The sequence below is a fragment of the Dothidotthia symphoricarpi genome (assembly GCF_010015815.1).
Source record: "Dothidotthia symphoricarpi CBS 119687 unplaced genomic scaffold P153scaffold_25, whole genome shotgun sequence".
In the NCBI taxonomy this organism is placed as follows: domain Eukaryota; kingdom Fungi; phylum Ascomycota; class Dothideomycetes; order Pleosporales; family Dothidotthiaceae; genus Dothidotthia; species Dothidotthia symphoricarpi.
Genome location: NW_022985032.1, coordinates 170,204 through 189,539, shown reverse-complemented (window position 1 = coordinate 189,539; position 19,336 = coordinate 170,204). Strand labels below are relative to the sequence as shown.

The 19,336-nt window shown below is 49.9% G+C and overlaps 7 protein-coding genes across 7 annotated transcripts; 3 read left to right on the top strand and 4 right to left on the bottom strand.

The window, feature by feature from the left end:
• Positions 1-700: 700 nt before the first annotated feature.
• Positions 701-3,543, top strand: P153DRAFT_303351 (beta-Ala-His dipeptidase; the record flags this gene model as incomplete). The annotated part of the gene is made up of 5 exons (XM_033664507.1): positions 701-907; positions 971-1,102; positions 1,148-1,717; positions 1,768-1,954; positions 2,003-3,543. The coding sequence occupies 5 exons, from the start codon at positions 701-703 to the stop codon at positions 3,541-3,543; spliced, it is 2,637 nt and encodes an 878-aa protein (XP_033518295.1).
• A 381-nt stretch (positions 3,544-3,924) lies between these two features.
• On the bottom strand, positions 3,925-5,304 carry P153DRAFT_140922 (uncharacterized protein). Its single transcript, XM_033662106.1, has 4 exons — positions 4,991-5,304; positions 4,653-4,916; positions 4,147-4,593; positions 3,925-4,085 (listed from the first exon to the last, which is right to left on the bottom strand). Exons 1-4 carry the CDS (start codon positions 5,222-5,224, stop codon positions 4,035-4,037), a joined length of 996 nt encoding a protein of 331 aa, XP_033518294.1. The 5' UTR covers positions 5,225-5,304; the 3' UTR covers positions 3,925-4,034.
• Positions 5,305-5,867: 563 nt separating this feature from the next.
• Positions 5,868-8,497, top strand: P153DRAFT_371227 (kinase-like protein). The gene has a single exon (XM_033669216.1). It carries the CDS (start codon positions 6,038-6,040, stop codon positions 8,258-8,260), a length of 2,223 nt encoding a protein of 740 aa, XP_033518293.1. The 5' UTR covers positions 5,868-6,037; the 3' UTR covers positions 8,261-8,497.
• On the bottom strand, positions 8,308-9,843 carry P153DRAFT_371226 (tartrate dehydrogenase). The gene is made up of 3 exons (XM_033669215.1): positions 9,402-9,843; positions 8,854-9,344; positions 8,308-8,792 (listed from the first exon to the last, which is right to left on the bottom strand). The coding sequence occupies exons 1-3, from the start codon at positions 9,655-9,657 to the stop codon at positions 8,427-8,429; spliced, it is 1,113 nt and encodes a 370-aa protein (XP_033518292.1). The 5' UTR covers positions 9,658-9,843; the 3' UTR covers positions 8,308-8,426.
• Positions 9,844-10,199: 356 nt separating this feature from the next.
• P153DRAFT_426778 (Cloroperoxidase) lies at positions 10,200-11,901 on the bottom strand. Its single transcript, XM_033672621.1, has 4 exons — positions 11,367-11,901; positions 11,157-11,312; positions 10,603-11,104; positions 10,200-10,542 (listed from the first exon to the last, which is right to left on the bottom strand). The coding sequence occupies exons 1-4, from the start codon at positions 11,692-11,694 to the stop codon at positions 10,212-10,214; spliced, it is 1,317 nt and encodes a 438-aa protein (XP_033518291.1). The 5' UTR covers positions 11,695-11,901; the 3' UTR covers positions 10,200-10,211.
• A 2,174-nt stretch (positions 11,902-14,075) lies between these two features.
• P153DRAFT_302951 (uncharacterized protein) lies at positions 14,076-15,526 on the bottom strand (the record flags this gene model as incomplete). Its single annotated transcript, XM_033664481.1, has 4 exons — positions 14,076-14,899; positions 14,954-15,175; positions 15,229-15,367; positions 15,425-15,526. The coding sequence occupies 4 exons, from the start codon at positions 15,524-15,526 to the stop codon at positions 14,076-14,078; spliced, it is 1,287 nt and encodes a 428-aa protein (XP_033518290.1).
• A 1,393-nt stretch (positions 15,527-16,919) lies between these two features.
• P153DRAFT_351429 (GMC oxidoreductase) lies at positions 16,920-19,036 on the top strand (the record flags this gene model as incomplete). Its single annotated transcript, XM_033666342.1, has 2 exons — positions 16,920-16,984; positions 17,056-19,036. 2 exons carry the CDS (start codon positions 16,920-16,922, stop codon positions 19,034-19,036), a joined length of 2,046 nt encoding a protein of 681 aa, XP_033518289.1.
• Between the last annotated feature and the right edge of the window lie 300 nt (positions 19,037-19,336).

Here is a 19,336-nt window from a genome sequence, read left to right as displayed (position 1 = left end):
AACTCCTCTTTTTGCACCTTCTTGACAGGGAGATTTGAAGTACGCAGTCATACCATCATATCCCAATTGCGCCATCACACACCCTTCGCTCGCCATTCAAGGGGCTCAGCGGTGAGATGCTACAATGTCTGAGCACTGCCCAACATGTGTCGACGATTCAGACTCTTCGCGCGACCGTGATTCCTACTCCAACATCACGCCCCAGGATGAGGAGAGCTGCTCAGTGACCGACGAAGAGTTGTTAGTTCCAAACGCGCCTGCAACTTTCAACCTTTCCCAAGCAACAGACTCAGACTTCCCGTATCACCTGCTGTCAGCGTGTTCTTCAACAGGCAGGATGTGTGGCTACTCGCGCTCCGTCACAGAGCATGTCAGCGCCGGTACAAAAACGAGTGGGAGGGTAGAACTAAAAGGTACGTTGGTGTTAGCTTTGATGTCGGCGTCGGCGAAAGATGCGTGGGATGCGTTGGGGGTGTGGTGGGGCGGACTTGCTGAACCCTGGGATTTCGTCATCGCTCGCACGATCTAGCAGACACACGATGAGCAGGCAAAACCACGAAGCTCCTCTGGGGCTGCAATTCGGTCCTTCCTTGTTGATTCTGCCAAGCTGACACTGCACATGGCAGGCCCCTTACCGCATGACGGAATTATGGACGACAAGCCTGTGGGGGATGCACGCACACCAGCCTTGTCGCATCGCATGAAGCACAACAAGTCCATCCTCGCGCTCGCCGTCTCGTCACAATATATTTTTGCTGGAACCCAGGGTGGAGAGATTCTCGTATACAGTCTCGACACGTATGAGCGACGGAAAGCGATCCAGGCGCACAAGGGTAGTGTCTTGGGCTTGTGTCTGCCGCAGGACCAGAAGCTGCTTTTCTCCAGCGCGACAGACCCAATCGTCAACGTACGTGTCAAATGGCTTAGAACAAACAACAATCTAGAAGATATGCTGATTGCTGTGGTTTAGGTCTGGTGTACGGCAACCTTCCGCCATCTCTACGCGTTGTGGTCACCACATGACATTGGGGATATATTCTGCGTCGCGTACTCAACATATCACCGCACTGTCTATCTCGGCGCGCAAAACACGAGTATACAGGTACATTGTCATGTATCTAGTCATGACAGACAATACTGACACAAGCAGTGGTATGACCTCAAAGAGAAGGACGCCCGTCCCCGTCCCGACCTCGCCTCACACCCCTCCGAACGCAAGAACAGGTTCTTCGATTCTCTCGGCCCTGGTGGCGTACGAACACCCAAACCCAGCGGCGCCGATAGCAGATCGCGAGACGCCGTGGGTGGTCAGGAGCTCCAGATAGACAGCCAGGACATCTACCAATTTGCGCATTTTGGCTATGTCCATTGCATGCTCCTAGGACGAGGCATCTTGCCAGAAGCGCCGGGAGAGGAAGTGCTGGTTTCTGGCGGTGGAGATGGACGTATACTTCTGTGGCGCATTGATCCGACACGCCGTGGTGCCATTTCGAATATCTGCGCGCTCGAGGATGGTAGGGAAGAAGGAGAGAGCATCCTCTCGCTGGCGCGGGAAGGCTCATTTCTATACAGTGGAAGATTCGATGGAGAGGTCAACGTGTGGGACTTGGAAACACGACAATTAGTGAGGAGTTTGAAGGCAACCACAGGAGATGTTCACACCTTGACGTTGGGGGCTGGGGTACTCTTTGCTGGGGGGAAGTCGGGCATGGTGCAGGTCAGTATGGTCTGGATGTCTTTTGATTTGTTTATGTTGATGGTCGGCAGAAATTTAACGAGCACTATGAGACGGTTGCATCTTTCAAGGCGCACAGTGGCATCATTCTCGCCTCAGCATTCACCACATACAACGACAAGCCAGTGCTGGTCACTGGGGGTAACGATGACACAATTGTTATCTGGGAGGTGCGAGATTGCGCGGAGCCCACAGCAGCCGCTCGAAGAAGCAATAACGGTTGGTACACCTAGCCCTCCATAACTTACTCAACTAACCACACAACAGACCTCATGGTTGAGTCGCTCACTCAGTTTGTCTCCTTCAAAACCGTTTCGTCACTTCCCAAATATCGTGCCGATTGCCGAAGAGGCGCGTCCTTTCTCAGATCTGTCTTCCAAAACTTCGGCGCCGTCACAGAGATGATCAACACCAGCGAGCCCTATAATCCCATCGTATTCGCCAAATTTCGTGGAAACCCTGCCACTGCAGCATCGCGGAAAAAGATCCTCTTTTATGGCCATTACGACGTCATTCCCGCCGAAAACGAACACCGAAAATGGAAGCACGACCCCTTTGCCTTGACAGGCGAAGGCGGCTACCTCTACGGCCGTGGCGTATCTGATAACAAAGGACCAATCATAGCAGCCATATATGCTGCACATGAGCTGGCTAGAGAGCAAAAACTCGATTCTGATATTATCTTCCTGATCGAAGGTGAAGAAGAGAGCGGATCACGTGGCTTCGAAAAAGCAGTGCAAACGCGTAAAGACCTTATCGGGGATGTTGATTGGATTCTGCTCGCCAACAGCTACTGGCTCGACGATCATGTGCCGTGTCTCACCTATGGCTTACGAGGTGTGATTCACGCGTCGGTACAGATTGAAAGCAAACATCCGGATTTGCATAGTGGTGTAGACGGAAGCGCGCTACTCGATGAACCGCTGAAAGATCTTGTCATGCTACTGAGCAAGCTGACAGGAAAGCATGGCAAAGTTCAAATACCAGGATTCTACGATCCCATCTTGCCGCTGACAGACGACGAGAGGGGTCTGTACACTGAGATTACCGAGACTCTTCTTCGCGGCAATCCAGATCTGGGCGACCCAGAAGAACTCGCACAATCGCTTATGAGGCGATGGCGAGAGGCGTCGCTCACAATCCACAGGTTCCAGACGAGCGGACCGGAGAACTCGACCATCATCCCCAGACTGGCAAAGTCGGCCCTCTCGATTCGCCTTGTCCCCAACCAAGAAGCGTCGGATGTCGCGCGCGCATTGGTCGCCTTCCTGCAGGAAGAATTTGAGGAGCTGGAATCCAAGAACAAGCTACATGTTACAATCGATCACCAAGCAGAACCCTGGCTCGGCGACTACAACAACGAGATCTTCCAGAGCTTGGAACGCGCCGTGGTAGAAGTATGGGGCCCGACACTTGGACGTAACAACGCATCGCCTTCCACATCATCATCAGCTTTGTCCGTGCCACTCAGTCCTGGCCTGAGACCCTCCCCTGCTACTTCCAACACCCTCGCTAACTCGTCTGATCCCGTCTTGTCCTCCCCCGCGTTGACAATCCCGCCCCTGACTACCACATCTCCCCCTGTACAAAAACCCCTCTACATCCGCGAAGGTGGATCAATCCCCAGTATCCGGTTCCTCGAGAAGGAATTCGGCGCTCCTGCTGCGCATCTTCCCTGTGGCCAGGCGAGTGATAGTGCGCATTTGGATAATGAGAGGTTGCGGTTGGTTAATCTGCTGAATAGTAAGAAGATCTTCAAGAGCGTTTTTAGGGAGTTGGGGAGTATCGAGGGGGAGGGGACGATATAAGAGGAGTTGAGAGGGGAGGCTAGTCGTGTGGTGCATCATGACACTCTATGGGCATTCTAAGTCGATCGACTTGGAATCTAGGGCTTACAGTGACTTTAGGGTTCTGAAAATACCTTTTGTCATAGAAAATACTCTGCACTCAATTATGGAATTAAAATCAGGCTTGTGCACATAATGCCGCTGTCAAAATATACGTTAACACCCTGGAGATGAGCCAGGCTATCAAGTTCACTCGGTCTCGGAAACGAGAGCACTGTGAAGACCGAACCGATCACACGTGACCTGAAGCCCAGCAGTGGCAGCGGTATCAACAAATCATCTACTTACTTACTGCTATTCCAGCATATCTCAAGATCTTGCAGAATCACCCTAGTACCATGCCGGAGACTCTCCAGGAGTAGGTGCATCCGCCTTCCCATAGCCAAACCGAATACTCTTGGTATACTCACCCTCGGAGAACGTGACCTTATGGCCCTTTGTTTCGGCCGAACTCAAGACAATTTCCGTAAGGGCCTCGTTGTGCCACATAAGAAAGTACTAGACTTCATGAGCATTGTCGATAGCCGTAAGGTCTTCTTTCTTGGGATGAAATTAATTACTAACCTCACTCTGGGGCTGCAGCGCATGATCCGACGTATCAATACGTTCTGCGCTCCATTGGAAGGAGTTCTTTGAAAGTAGTTGCTTCTCCCCCTTGTTGGGCGCAATACTGTATCCATCGAAAACGCTACTAAACATGCCGTCGACCTTGCGGGCACATAAGAGTTTGTCGGTAGCGCCCATTTTCAGAATTGAATCATCGATATCGATCTCGAGCTGAAAGGTAGTCTTCACGAGCGTGGCAGGGCTGATAGATAAAAGTATGCGTGGTACCGGCTCTTGAAACCAACCTGGAACTTCGTCTGCCCCAGGCTTGTCCGGTGTAATATACCCATACCGAACATGTTGTGGCCTGTTTCCTAGGACTATGACTGTATGGACCTTGCTCTTGTCTGGCAGAAGAATCGCATTTCCTGCTTCCACAGGGGACTTCAGCCAGAACAAAGCAAACTTTCGTTGGTGGTTAGATTTGCAGTACATGCAGCCTTCGTGCTAGTGAAACGCCTTACCTTGTCACTGATGTAGATTTCCGTTCGGACCTGCAAGCTGTCTGCATCAGGGCTTGTGTATATTGGGAAGAAGAGACCTTCAGGTCGTGCGCGCTGCGAGACGCCAACTCGGAAGTAGGGTTCCAGGTTCTCTATGGCGAAGGTCTTTTGCGGTGGGTTGGTCCAGTCCTGTGTTTCCGAGGGCTTTGCCGGCTCGAAGGCGCAATCGATAAATCGTGTTGTTTGCTGGAATTCAATCTGAACTGAGTTGCAAACAGCTGCCGCCTTTTGGAACTTGGAGTCAGTTGCCTCGTTGCCATTGTCGAGGGTATTCAGCACTAAGAGTTAAAAGTACTGACAAACGGTCCATCCTCGTAAGATTTCCAAGCTGTGATTTGGAATTCGTTTGTCCAGGTGAAGATGTTCTGAGATAGAAGTTGCGGGCCTTTCAGTGATCCGGCCGTAAGTTGGCCGACGGCGAAGGCGGTACTAAATGACTTGTTGACTTCTCTTGATAGCACGAGACAGTCAGTGGGCGCCGCATGCGAGAGGATTATGCTGTCAATGGACACGATCAGTTTGGACTGGGACATTTTCCAGACAAAGCCCAATATAAACAACCTGACACTTTGAAACGGAGCACGAGGTGGACATTGTGGAGTTTATCAACGACAGCATGGAAGATGTGGTAAGGAAGTGTTCCCCTCTCCATAGCTAAAAAGGGTAAGGTGCAGGTTGTATTCAGCCAGCCACATACCTAATATCGGGAACTTTCAATCCGAAGAGCTAAAAATAGAGAAGTGTTTAATCTTTCTACTTTACACACGCAAAGTGTAGGGTTTCTCGGTGCATTCCAAGATCCTATACTGTTCTAATTGCTGAATTCCGTGTGCATAACAAGCTAGATGAAGAAGGCGCTGAAGTCCTGATCCCTCAACAAACTTCACAGGCAGGTATGGATAATCTGTGAGAGAATGTAAATCATCTTTGTTGAAAGTGCTGATTATATTCCGCAAACTACTCATAACCTATGCTTCCGAAAGAAGCAATATGAACTTTGACCCAACGGCAAATATCGAATGCCTTACTCTCTGCCTTGAGTTTGTATGAGCGGCGAATCAGATCCGACATGCAACTGGAGTTAGCGCGTTGTGGCTGAACATTCTCACGTGAGCTTATCAACAATGTCGTCACTCTCCACGGAGTTCAGCCTACCTCCAAACAATCATCCCCCGCTCGGACTTGTATCAATACTCTAGGTGACGCTGTTACCCAAGATCTCCAGCTTCCGCGATCCCGAACATTGATGTTCTGCACGTAAAGTGCTGTGTGGGTGTGAACATTGCGAGGCTCAGCCGCTATCATCACTGCGGAAGAGCAGTTCTACATTTCACTGGAAAGGAAGGATGGAACAAGCCTCGAATAATCAGGAGGTGCTCGACTCAGATGAGTACTTACACACCCCCATTTCCTCTACCATGGTCGTTGAACAGACGGACAGCGAAGCTTGTGACGAGGACCAACTCACCGGAACAAAAGACGGGTTGATGTGTCATGAGAGACACGCAGATCGACAAGATATTGGTACTCCAGAGACGCAAAGACATGTCAACAGTGGTACCAAACGCTTGCGATTCGTCGCAAAGCAGAAATATCATCGTTGTCGTCAATGCAAGAAAAGGTTTATGCTCCAGACGGAATTGAAAAGGCATACAAAACGTGCGATCATACTCCCCAACGGAGACAAGAAGTGCCCCGGGGAACCAGATCCTCCTAGGTCATCGACAATATTATCACCTGATCCATCCGTGACAATGTCAGAAGAAAGTAACAAGAGCCTCACCAACCATATGGCGGAACAGAGCCATACGGAAACCGAGAGTGACAGTGATGGAAACGAATTCGGTAGTTATGTTGCTACACAAGCTGAAACCTTCAACCCCAGCAGCTTCTCAAGCAGGGAGTTACCTTTTGCCATGAGTTTCCTTGATAAAGGCAAATATAGTCTTGGAAGTCCTCGGACCTTTACAACCGCTCGTTCAAGTCTTGCAAGCTACAACACAGCACCGAGTGGCTCGCATCGAACTTGGGCACTTCGAACGTTACGCAGGGATGCAATCGAATGGAGTCTCAGCCACAGCGACATTGATAGCCTCGCTGCGGATAAATCAGACGAAGAACTCTTTGAGTTATTCATCGTCTCAGTAGTTCACGATATTCGCAACTGCACATCTGAGTCCGCCTGGTTTCCTGCGTATGGCGAATCTGACATTCGCAAGCAACTACTCCCTTTAATACAGCGTTGGCCTCTAAGCGACCCAAGAGCTATCACCTCTCTCGAAATACCGTTAGATGCAGTGATGAAAGAGGTCTATAATTTCTCAGTCGGAAAATCGATACAAAGACCTAGCATTGCAAATTTGGCAGATCTCAGAAATAACATAGCTCGCCACATTTATGGATTTGCTTCTATCATGCCATATCTTCGAGATTTTGTTCCTCAAACTTACTTGACACAACATCAACAGGATCAAGTCAAGTTGCAAGATAGTCAAGTGTTCAGCAGCGAATGGTTAGACTACTTGAGATCGCGAGGCATAATCCTAGGCCCTTTGGATGCACTCGACTGGTCCGGCCGTGGGCAGCATGTCGAATACACACCAGAAGACGAAAAGCTTATACCACTCAAAGCGGAGAAAATCTTAGGGTATAGCTCATCTGCGGTTGTTGAGAGCGTAAGATGTCGAAGGATCATACTTGCGCGCAAAAAGATCCGATGCATCGGACGTTTGAAAAAAAAAGACGCTATCACAGAGGTTGAGCATCTGCAGCGACTGCAACACCGACATATCGTTCGAGTAGTGGGCACATATACACTTAAGAGAGACCTCGCTATCCTACTGTACCCAGCGACTCCATGGAACCTCGATGGGTTTTTGGACGAGTTGCTCGAGTGTGGAAAACCATTATCCGATTGTGATGCTCATTCATTGTCCACATTCATTGGTTGCCTTTCGAACGCAATTCACTTCATACATGGAGAAAACGTCAAGCATATGGATATCAAGCCTATGAATTTGCTGGTTCGTCAAATCGGAGATAAACACCGGATATATATTGCAGACTTTGGAATCGCCCGCGCATACAAGTCTGCTGAGGAGTCTTACACCAATTCACCAACATCCTTTACGAGGACATATGCTGCTCCAGAAGTCGTGTTGCAAGAAACGAGAGGTTTCCCTGCTGACATATTTTCTCTTGGATGTGTCTTCATGGAGATCTTAGCCACCTTAGTGTCGACAGCAGAATGTAACGAACGAGAACGGCTGCTTCAAATTCGCAGTGGTGGGACAGATAACTCTTACTACGTCAACCTGGAAACTGTGCTTCAATGGCATCAAGGGCTGTTGAATCAAACCGCCTCTGATCGCGGGGAATACGAAGGCAGGTTTGTGCGGTGGATGAGGTTCAACAGGAGCTGTCCTTTGTTGGCATCTGCTATGATGCACCAGATGCCTGACAAACGTCCGTCAGCGACACAGTTGAAGAAACATACCCAAGCACTCTGTTGTGGGAGTTGTGACAACGGGCCTGAGCCGTTCGAGGCTGCCGAAACGACACCATGCTAGTCTACTTGTACGCAAATGTGACAACCATAGTGCATAAGCTTCAAGCGCTCTCTAAGAACAACGTAATATAGACAATGCCTATCGACGGGTTGCCCGGATTGACATATTGATCAAGGTGTGACGTCTGCCAACAAGACCTCATTGCTCTGCTAGCGGTGTTAGACAATTACACCTTCTTTGCTGTCGCAGCCCCAAACATGGTCTTGAGTTCCTCACACACCGCATTTGTTACCTCTTTCGTCGTTGCGTTTCCGCCGAGATCCTTAGTCCTAACTCCACGCTCCGTGACCGCCTCAACAGCATCCATCATCTTTTTCGCAGCATCGTCTTCACCGAGCCAGATCAACATCTCCGAGGCCGTCCAGAAAGTTGCTACTGGATTAGCGACGCCCTTTCCTGTGATGTCGAAAGCTGATCCATGGATCGGTTCGAACATGGAGGGGTTTTGGCGTGTGGGATCGAGGTTGGACGTGGGTGCAATGCCGATGGAACCCGCAAGGGCGGCAGCTAGGTCAGAAAGAATATCTGCTTGCTGTGCAGAGTCAGTGAGGCTGAGACAAAAGCGTCACTGGAGAAGTAAGGAAAACACATACCAAGTTCGTAGCAACAATTGTATCGAGCGACTTCGGGTCCAGAACCATCCGGCACGTCATGGCATCGACAAGCATCTTGTCCCACTTCACGTCCGGGAACTCCTTCGCAACCTCCACGGCAATTTCATCCCACATCACCATGCCATTTCTTTGCGCGTTACTCTTCGTCACGACGGTAATAAACTTCCTAGGCCTCTTCTGCGCCGTCTCGAAAGCGAAGCGCATCAACCTCTCCACGCAATGACGCGTGTAGATGGACACTTCCGTCGCCGTCTCCCATGGTAGCCCTCGGTGTGAGCGGCCACCTTGCCCAGCATATTCACCCTCGGAGTTCTCGCGGACAATCACCCAGTCAAGATCACCAGGTTGCGCTTTTCGAAGAGGCGATTCAGTGCCTCGGAAAATCTTAGTAGGGCGGACGTTGGCGAATTGCTGGAAGGGTTGGCATATGGCGAGACGAAGACCCCAAAGTGAGATGTGATCAGGAACATCTGCGTTGTACGTCAGTGGTCTTTTCGATGCAGGAGTAACTCATGACATCAACATACCAGGTGCACCAACAGCACCGAAAAGAATTGCGTCATGCTTCTTCAACTTTTCCAATCCGCCATCGGGAATGTACTTTCCCGTCTTCTTGTACGTTTCTGAGCTCCAGTCGTAGTTTTCGAAAGCAAGTTCGAAGGAGCCGTCGAGTTGGGCGAGTTTCTTTAGTACCTGGACAGCAGCATCGATTACTTCGGGTCCGATTCCGTCAGCGCCGATTGTAGCAATGGAATGGCTTCTTTGGAGTGCGATGGGTGACATTGTGATTCAAGGGAAAGTGAAGCTTATAAATTTTGAGTAATTTTGAGGATGTGGGTGATGGTAGGCGAGTAACGAAGCCATCAGTAGCTTTATATATCATCTTCATACTACCCTTGAGCGCCTCGGCCATTGCAGATCCAGTTTGCCGCATCATAGCCCAAAGAGCCGATTTCGCGGTTGGCTGAGTTGTTGCACATACGATTCGTCGGATACAAGAAAAATGCGGAGAAAGTGCGGAGAAAGAATGGCCGAACAGGCGTGCCGAATTATACGCCTACCAGGCCCACACTTTCCTTCTCCGGTTCCACTTCGCCTGAGTTAGCTGCATCAATCGTAGTGTCGTGGTTGCTCATGCAAGCAAAGAAACTGCGAAACGTGAGAAACTCAATAAGAGATATGCATACAACATAGTTAGTCGATGAGATAGGTTATGTTTGTTGAAACGGGAAAAGACAGATAGGTGAATCGATGATGTCTGGATAGATTAAGATTATACAATTTTGAATGGAATGTAAACCATGTACAAGCATTCTTATTGTACTCCCTACTAGCCTTTATAAGCTTGACTCTGCCTTGCTCGCACCCGGAAACGTGCGCTGTATAATATCCCACAGTGGTTCGCCACCCTCAGTAAGATCCTCCCATGCAGGACACGCAAGAGACAAAAGTGGCGCAGCTAGGGTGCTAGTCACCAAGTCAACCGGAACCTGGATAGTGGAAAGCAACGAAGAGAGCGAGTTGGGTAGGAAAGTCTTGAGCACCTGGAAAACGAAGCACAGCAGATTGTTGTTCTCAAGCAGGGAAGTCGCGTTCAGTACGCCGCCAGTGATGTCGTGCAGATCTAGACCTGAGAACGAGTTGACGGTGCCGGTATTGCCGCCAATGCTGTGTGAAATGTCAACAATCATGGCCGTTTTGCGATCAAGGCAGGAGAGGATAGCATACCTTCCTAGAACGGGATACTGCAAGATCCAGTTTACAAGGTCCAAATTCAATGGAACGAGGCCGTACTCAATGGGCTTACGATACCAGTTATCGGGAAACGTCTCGTGACCCTTGCGGTACTCGAGATTGCCCTGTGTATCTTCGTAGACGGCAAAGAACTTTTTGAAGACCTCCTGGGTAAGTATACCGTCCGGATGTTCCTCGGTATGGTTGGATAGAAGGCGACCAAGGAACAAGTAGCCGGCGTTACGGCTAACTGTGCCAGTGACGGGCCCGTAGTAAAAGTTGGGGTTATGGGCTACGCTGTACTCCCAACGGCGGGCTGCCTGTTCGGCCAACAAATCCATGGAGATGACACCGTTCTCATCCGCGCGGTCGTAGATGTCGCGAAAAAGTGTCATGTTCATCGTCCATGCGTCGCCGGTCACGTACAGATCGTCGCGAGTTAGGGAGGAGTCAGACTCGATCCAATTGTGGGAACCTTGTAGACCCCGAGGATTGCCTAGGCATGTTTGAATATTATACATCACAGGAGATATGGAGATGTCACAAACCTAAAAGGCCGAGGAGATTACCCAAAATGTTGTCAGTGCCATCACCGGAGGTGGTCCCGCCGATAGAGAAGCCTGGGTTTAAAGAAAGCGGATTGCCCGTCCATACAGTTCCCATAACACCGAGAACGAGAGAGAGCTCGATACCCATGCCTAACACTTTACACACGTCAGCACTGCCCCTCGTTCCACTTGATAATGTCGATTACGAACCTTGATTGATAGCGGTAACGACCTCAGCAAGGCTGGTGATGCCATTACGAGAAATGTAGCCGTGATTAGCTAGAACGTTCAGCCCAGGACAGGGACCACGCTGATCGGCCTTGCCAGGTGCTTGGAAGGAGTGCTTTCCAGTGGTATCGATAGGCTTGCTGAAGTCAATGATGAAGCGCTTATCTTTGCTGTATTTCTGAACCGTCTCAATGGCCTTGTTCAAATTGTCAATGGTGAGGTCGTCGAGGTTGCGGGCACCAAAAGCGGGAAAGGCATCAACGAGGAACAAGCTCGAAGACAGAGTAAGGAGGGTGGACAAAAATCTCATCGCGGATGGCGGAGAGAATGCGCAAACAGTATCTGATTGATTAGTGCAAATCAATGACCTGGTATGTGATTAAACGATAAAAGAGTGACTTGAATGTGAAAAGAGTGTGTGGTGGCCGTTGGCACAGAAGCGAAGGGGAAGAAAGTTGGTAGAGTTGAAACTCTAGGTTTGCTAACACGACAGAATTATGGGGTAGACTCGTGACCGGGGAAGAGCGAGAATAAATCTAATCGTAAGCGATCAACTGAAGTTGTTCCCAATGGGACATCCGCCCTCATCCGTCATGCTGAACCCGTTCATGCTTGCAGAGCAATGATACCCCTTCTCCTTGGAGGCATACGGAAAGAGCCGAATCGCGATGATCGGAAATACACGACCGAGTCTCGTCTGCGGAAGATAACGCAGATCCATGACTAGCAATACTGAAGAAGGTAAGTAGTAAGATTAAGATGAGACTGTAGTGAGGAAGTGTAATGCTGATCTCGAATCCGAATTTCTCACATACTACCCTGCTCTTGGGTTAGTGCCGATCAACAGGTCACTCATCGGGCCGTATTATAGTTCACTGGCACCTTGGGCCTGTAAGGCTGGGATGAGTTATGCCAGATTGAGTTTTACTGCGAACGGACAACCACGAAGGGAGATTGGTGTCGAAGTGGAACCAAGAATGTGCATGACTCAACGATCTTCACTTTTGGAAAAGAAAATCGGTGTTGTGAAGGAAAATTGTACCAGACTGAACACACCTGTGGCTGCGCTTAAAGCTACTGGAGAGGCATGCATATGCCTTGTGTGTAGAAAGCTCATCCTTGTCCGTTCATACTAGACAGCGGCAACTAAAAAAAACGGTCAACTTTTCAGCACGTTTGCTATTTTACATCCAACTGCCGAATCATCAACCTGGCGACACGATCACCACTCACCAAACCCAGTTGCAGACGGTTGTATTGCGGCCAGATAGGAAGTGGACGCGTCAACGGGTGGGAGTTGGTCGGAGAATTGACGAGTCAAGATGGTAACGAGTCAAGTAGCTACAACGTCCCGGGCCTTGTTAGTGCATGATCCTTGTATGCTCCTTCTGGTCAAAGTAAGAAGAAGCGCAGGCGCATTGATGAGTAGTAATGCCTGTAGGGGTCTGTGTGCGTTACGTTGCCGCGAAGCCACAGTACCCACTTATCCCACGCTCCGGTGAGATAAACCCGCGGATTTCGGCCCGACTTTATACCAATCAGAGCAGGGCTTGGCGCCGGTAAGTCGGCGTTTAGCAAACGTCACGAACTTCACTTTGATACTATCAATTAACTCAACACCAACTTACTCTATCCCATGCTCTGGTGAGATAAACCTGTGGATTTTGGCCTGGCTATTAGCTAGTTAAAGCGCGTCGGCAAGACAGTGTTATGCCCTGCGTTAGAGCTTTTTTTGGTGTAAAGGTTTAGTTTTGATGTTCCTTAGACTTGTGCTACGCGATTCTATTGGCTGCAAAATCCGCGGGTTTATCTCACCGGAGCGTGGGATACTACTAAAGGTCTGATATGCTGAAGAGATTGTAAAACACCGTCGAGGGGAGGCAAGTTTTGCCGAAGGTTATCGCGGTCTGTTTCACGTTAGTATGATTAAGACTTAGCTCGAACGCGCACATGAACGGAATGCTCGTCTCTCTTGACCATGAAGCAGTCCGGCTGAAGCCGAACCTTGAGGCCAACTTCAGCGGGTCGAGGAAGCCGCAGCCATCCAATGACTCGTCATTTCAAAAAGAGCCGCCGTACCCCTCCCTGGAACCGCACACTCGGGTACTGCATCGTGTAAGTTACCCCGCAGTTTTTTCAGGAAAAAGTCACAGCAGGAAGACCGACTTTTGCGACGGCCATGATCCTCGCGTTGCCAGGTAATGTTCTTTACGTCCATTCGGATGTTATCACTGGCCATTGTCTGTTTGCCTTGTAATCGGACGCTTGAGAGTCGTTTGCATCGCTGATTGAGTCGCTTGCTGAGGGATTGCACAACAATTGGTTTCATCTAGAAGATATGGTGCACTACTAAAATATACTGGATAAATTTTGTCTAGCTCAAGAGAAAAGAACATCCAGAGACCATTTTGACAGGCCTCGAAATGCTACGCTGAAGAATATTTGAGAACGCCATCATAAATTACGCCAACCCCAATCACATGTATGCATCCCACAAGACAGTACCCTCTCCATTGGAGAGATTTGTTCTCGCCAGGATTACAATTTTTCACCATGCTCTTTCGCCTGCGTCGTCCTGCCCGTCGCGTTGAATCTTGACTGGACACAGTCTAGCGACGTGACCTACAAGTATTGTACACAGCAAGCTTGATCGTGGACGCTTCGGCGTACATCGTTTGATGTATAATCAATTTAAGCCATTGACTTCTGATCCGAGTGCGATTCGTTTTCGACATCTACCAATGGTATAAAATCGCTCTCGTCTCCCGCGATTGGCTTGACCGATGTTCTACTCATCTTACTGGTCGTTGTCACCCTGGAGTTGGTGGAATTCGAATTCCCGGAAACGTTTGTCGATTTGGCCTTGCTTGAGTTGTAAGTCGTTTCTAGCTTTTGCCACGCCTTCACAAAGACCATTCGATGGGCAGGCATGCATCCACAAAATATGGAAACATCTATCTCGATCAAACTCCAGTAGCCAGCTTCGACATAGTCCCACGTGAGGTTCTTCGAGTTGGCGAAATGGACGAGAGAGTACAAGCGGATGGACGAGGTGAAGATGACGAAAATGCCCACCGAAAACATGGCTATGACCATGATCTTCTTCTTGAGGTTCATGTTCAAGTTCCACAAGTGCTTCAGCGGTAGCATCATAACAATCATGTCCAGAGCGATGTTGATACCAGCGGAGATCCAACCCTGGAGGTGTACGTTGTTGCATCTACCTTCATGCAGGCCGTCCCAGGTGGTCCAAGCGAAGCTGACAGGTATACATTGAAAGGTGGTTGCGAAGAAGAAGGCGACCGTGAAGGCTACGGATAGACCCATCACGCCGTACACCTGCATACGGAAATCCTTGGCCGGGAAGACGCGGAGGAAGGAGAAGAGTATTGAGATCTTGGAGATACCGAGGGCAAGGACATAAAAGATCTCTCCCATGAAGAACAACTTGAGGAAGTTCGTAATCTGGTCGGCCTTCAACGTCCATATGTCGCGTCCCAGTCCGTTGTCAACCACTGTTCACCTGTCAGCATTTTCGATCTAGCATTGAATTGTATATCATAACCTACGCATAGGTGCGAAGACGGCAGGAGGGATTGCAAGCGCAACGACCACAGCCATGGTAGCATCGTCCCACCCTAGTGGACGACCATCTCTTCCCAAACTTGCAGCCATTCTCAATGCGAAAGCCACAACGGCGAAAATGATGCCAGTGATACCAATAATGATGAATTGATCGCCCTTGTAACGAACGGGCTCACCGCAGCCTTGGCTGTTAACGTTCTTGGTTTCTGGTATTCTGATAAGTGTGTTGTCGAAAGGCGTATTGCAGGGTTGATCTTACGAAGAGTCTCATAAACGCTGCAAGTCTGCAAGGTGCAAGCGGCTACGGCAGTCTTCAAAGCGACATTGGTACATAGACACTCCGAAGTGAGGTTCGTGGCGCATTGCGATTTGGGCAGTTCCTCGGTGATGCAAGCCACCTTCATAGTGGGGTTAGCCGACAAACTCTACCATTGTAATGAGGTATGGGAACGTACAGCGCAACTGGGCATCTGCTTTGCCAACTGTTGAAGGACACTCTGGGCCCTTACGGACGTGGCAAAGGCGGCCACGAAGGCGATCAAAGACCCTAATCTCATGATCGGTTGTTTTGTGAGAAATATCTGATGCCGGACCAAGAGAGACGAGTCGAAACAAAGGGAGTTGGGTGGACGTATCGATGTTACTCAAGTTCAAGTTGACGGTAATGACACCAGCTTTTCATTCAAGTGATTGAACAATGAAAGTTACGCCGACACCCAAACAGTAAATTTTTATACAGATATCTGACTTCTCGAAGATGTCTTAAATGGCAAAATTCGTAAACCTTCTCAACAGTTGGGCAGAAAGGGCCGCAACCACAGAGCGGATATGTACGCGCATCCAACGAAGTGGTTTGTGCATATACCCCGGTATAGAGACAAACCAGGTAGTGGGTAGATACCGCCTGATTTGGTGAGTATGGTGGAGACATGATGAAGAGTCGGTGACAATTGGAAAGATGGAGAATCAAACAAGCCCTGGGCAGTGCCGGAGAGAAGTGGGGACTGAGTCGCGTTTGTAGCATCTTGAAGCTCCCCTGGTACGATACCTCCTCGCTACAAAGACTCAATGTAAGGGAGCTCAAGAGGGGAAACTATCTTCCTACCACGCGTCTCTACAGTCAGCTCTCGGATTTCGAATCCTCGAGACTACCCCAGAACCGTATTCGGGCCGGCTCAAATAATCTGTCAAAATCGTACGTTTTCTTGTAGGATCCACAGTGTAACCTCAAAATGAGCAAGGGGCACTATCTGACAAGGATCTTGCTTACTTCGATGTGTTCTCCCACAGCGATTGTTCGTAAAAGAGTCTTGGTAAATCAGGGGGTAAGATCACAGCAAAGTTTCACCTTGTCAGGACAACTCTATACCTTGTCGACCTCTCACATATACCTCAGTGTGTTAGCAAGCTTGTGTGACAGAGGTCTGGAAAGATTGCCCACGCGAGGATTATTGCTTATGTGTGAGAAAGATAGCACGTTCGAGCCAGGATATGTTAACCCCCATTAGTGTGCCTGTATCCTGCAGGTTTGCTGATCCCGAGGTTACACTGTATCACAAAGAAAAGTGGGTAAGGCTGTAAAGGCCCGAAGTTCAGACCCTCGAGATCGCTCTCTAAAACAACCGTATCAGGCTAGTAACTTTTGCACGGACGGCTGGGGTACAGTGAATATGACAGGAGTAGGGGTAGGCACGTGCGCTAGCGCGACATGAGTAGCCACTTCCAGGCACAGACAAACGTGCATGTACCGACGATCTCTATTCCGAACCACTCCCCCTACCGGGCCGGCTCGTCATGCTGCCACGTCCTCGAGCTGTGATGGTCGGTATAAACACAGCATATGAGCGTCTCTGCCTGAACCACACACTTTTCCAGTCGCTCTTTCATCCACCAGGAAAACCCCGATATTTCTAATTCTCCTGTCATTCCTTACTAATCAGGTCCTTAACAATGATTGTTGTGAAGACCTTGTCTGTCATTTCCCTGTTGAGCTGGATTACTTCTGCACGCATCATGTATGGTCACCATTCCGTCTGCAACCTTCGGGACGGCCTGGTCGAATTCCTGAGTGCTAACTTGACTACAGTAACGGCGCTGAGCATACGCCTTATCGTGGCGCAAACGTGAAGCGTGCCCTCGACAACTCAACCACCGATGTCACTCTTGAAGACTATGAATATGTGGTAGTCGGCTCTGGTCCCGGTGGCGCTCCTCTCGCCGCTAGACTAGCCATTGCCGGCCACAGAGTCCTCCTGCTTGAGGCTGGTGACGACCAAACCAACACCACCGAGTATACCGTCCCTGCCCTGCATGCCGTTGGTAGCGAGACTGAGTCCATGCGGTGGGACTACTTCGTGAAACACTTCGACGACGAGACAGAACTGAAGAGGGACACCAAGCTCACCTACGAATTGTCTGATGGCTCCCGCTACACTGGTGCTAATCCACCCGAAGGTGCCACTCCACTCGGCACGCTGTACCCACGTGCTGGTTCCCTTGGTGGCTGCTCTAGCATCAATGCCCTGATCACCACCTACCCTTACAATAGCGATTGGCAGTACATTCAGGACATCACAGGTGACGCCTCTTGGGCTCCTGACAACATGCGCAAGTATTTTGAGCGCCTAGAGAAGTCCCGCTACTTGCCTAGCAGCATCGTCGGCCACGGCTTCAGTGGTTGGCTTGAGACCTCGGTCACTGACCTGACCCTGATTGTCCAGGATTTCAAAGTCCTCTCTCTGGTCCTGGCTGCTGCCACTGCTATGGGCCAAAACATTATCGGCTCGCTCATCACTACCGTGACTGGGCTTGCTCAGGTCCTGCTCCGTGACATCAACAACCCAAGCCCGTCTCGTGACTCTACTGAGGGCTTATGGCAGATTCCCATAGCCGTAAATGTACCCGAGAGCAAGCGTGCTGGACCCGTCGACTTCCTCCACGAGGTTGTCAATGCTAAGAACGACGACGGCACCCGCAAGTATTATCTTGACATTCAGCTCAACACCTTAGTCACCACCGTAAGATTCGATCAGGGTACAACGGGCCAGCCCAGAGCTACTGGCGTCAACTTCCTCACTGGCAAATCTCTTTATGGTGCAGATCCCCGCCGCCAGTCTGGAGCTGCAACAGGCAAGGGCACCAAGGGAGCTGTCACTGCTACACGAGAGGTCATCCTGTCTGCTGGAGCTTTCAACACTCCCCAGATCCTGAAGCTATCGGGTGTTGGCCCTAGGGCCGAGCTCGAGAAGTTCGGCATCGAAGTTGTCAAGGAGCTTCCTGGTGTTGGGACGAACCTTCAGGACCGCTACGAGGTCCCCGTCGTCGGTCAAGCTCCCAGCAAGCTCGCTCTAGTAAAGGACTGCACTTTCCTTAAAACCGATAACGATCCTTGTCTTGAGAAGTGGGAGACCCTTCCAATCGCCAAGGGAGTATATGGTACCAACGGTGTCGCACTCGCCATCACCAAGAAGGCTAGTAACTCGATCAACGGCAACGCGGATCTCTTAGTCGCTGGCTGGCCCGCTTACTTTAACGGCTATTACCCCAATTACTTTGAGAACGCTACAAACGGCTCTAACCACTGGACCTGGCTCACGCTCAAGGCCGAATCTCGCAACAACGCTGGCACTGTTACCCTGCAGAGCGCTGATCCTCAGGTTGTACCAGAGATACGCAAGCGTAACTTCGATGTCGGGGGTGATGAGGATCTTGACGCCATTGTGGAGGGGCTCAAGTACGGTCGAGAGGCTTTTGAGGATCTCATTCCACTAGACGGCAAATTCACGGAGGTCTGGCCTGGTAAGCAGGTTCAGACCGATGCAGAGTGGAAGGAGTTCGCCAAATACGAGGCCTGGGGTCACCACGCGTCTTGTACTTGCCCAATCGGTGCGGACGACGACGAGAATGCCGTTCTTGATGGCGATTTCAAGGTTCGCGGTATCGATGGTCTCCGTGTTGTTGATGCCTCCTCTTTTCCCAAAATCCCGGGTACTTATCTGGCTCTTCCACTTTACATGGTGTCGGAGAAGGCTTCAGATGTTATCCTTGCTAATGCTACGACTTTGTAATTATAATATGTCCCATGTTGGAGCCACCAACAAAATATCAATCCTCAGGTAGATAATATCAATATAGACACCATCGCCGATAAGTGTGATCTGCCCCTGAGTAGGTATAGTCTTAGGTGGCTACACGTTCTGTGTCCGCCGGTACGTTGCCCGAACAACCTTGTATTCCTTGACCTATGGTCGTATGTAAATTGGCAAGGTGAGAGTGGACCAAATGTTGCGGACAACATTGCTCCTAGACAGACATGACCACTGTAACCTTGTCTTGTTTCTGTTCATCTGATTCATACGGGTATGCTT

Bases quoted from the DNA above. Each gene is read 5' to 3' on its own strand.
- P153DRAFT_371226 (XM_033669215.1), bottom strand. From the start codon at position 9,657: ATGTCACCCATCGCACTCCAAAGAAGCCATTCCATTGCTACAATCGGC. The intron at 9,345-9,401 runs GTATGTTGATGT...CGTACAACGCAG, and splicing joins CGGTGCTGTTGGTGCACCTG to ATGTTCCTGATCACATCTCA. The intron at 8,793-8,853 runs GTATGTGTTTTC...GACTCTGCACAG, and splicing joins CAATTGTTGCTACGAACTTG to CAAGCAGATATTCTTTCTGA.
- P153DRAFT_371227 (XM_033669216.1), top strand. From the start codon at position 6,038: ATGGAACAAGCCTCGAATAATCAGGAGGTGCTCGACTCAGATGAGTAC.
- P153DRAFT_426778 (XM_033672621.1), bottom strand. From the start codon at position 11,694: ATGAGATTTTTGTCCACCCTCCTTACTCTGTCTTCGAGCTTGTTCCTC. The intron at 11,105-11,156 runs GTTTGTGACATC...AAACATGCCTAG, and splicing joins TAATCTCCTCGGCCTTTTAG to GCAATCCTCGGGGTCTACAA. The intron at 10,543-10,602 runs GTATGCTATCCT...CATTTCACACAG, and splicing joins CAGTATCCCGTTCTAGGAAG to CATTGGCGGCAATACCGGCA.
- P153DRAFT_140922 (XM_033662106.1), bottom strand. From the start codon at position 5,224: ATGTCCCAGTCCAAACTGATCGTGTCCATTGACAGCATAATCCTCTCG. The intron at 4,594-4,652 runs GTAAGGCGTTTC...CACCAACGAAAG, and splicing joins AAATCTACATCAGTGACAAG to TTTGCTTTGTTCTGGCTGAA. The intron at 4,086-4,146 runs GTTAGTAATTAA...ATGCTCATGAAG, and splicing joins CGCTGCAGCCCCAGAGTGAG to TCTAGTACTTTCTTATGTGG.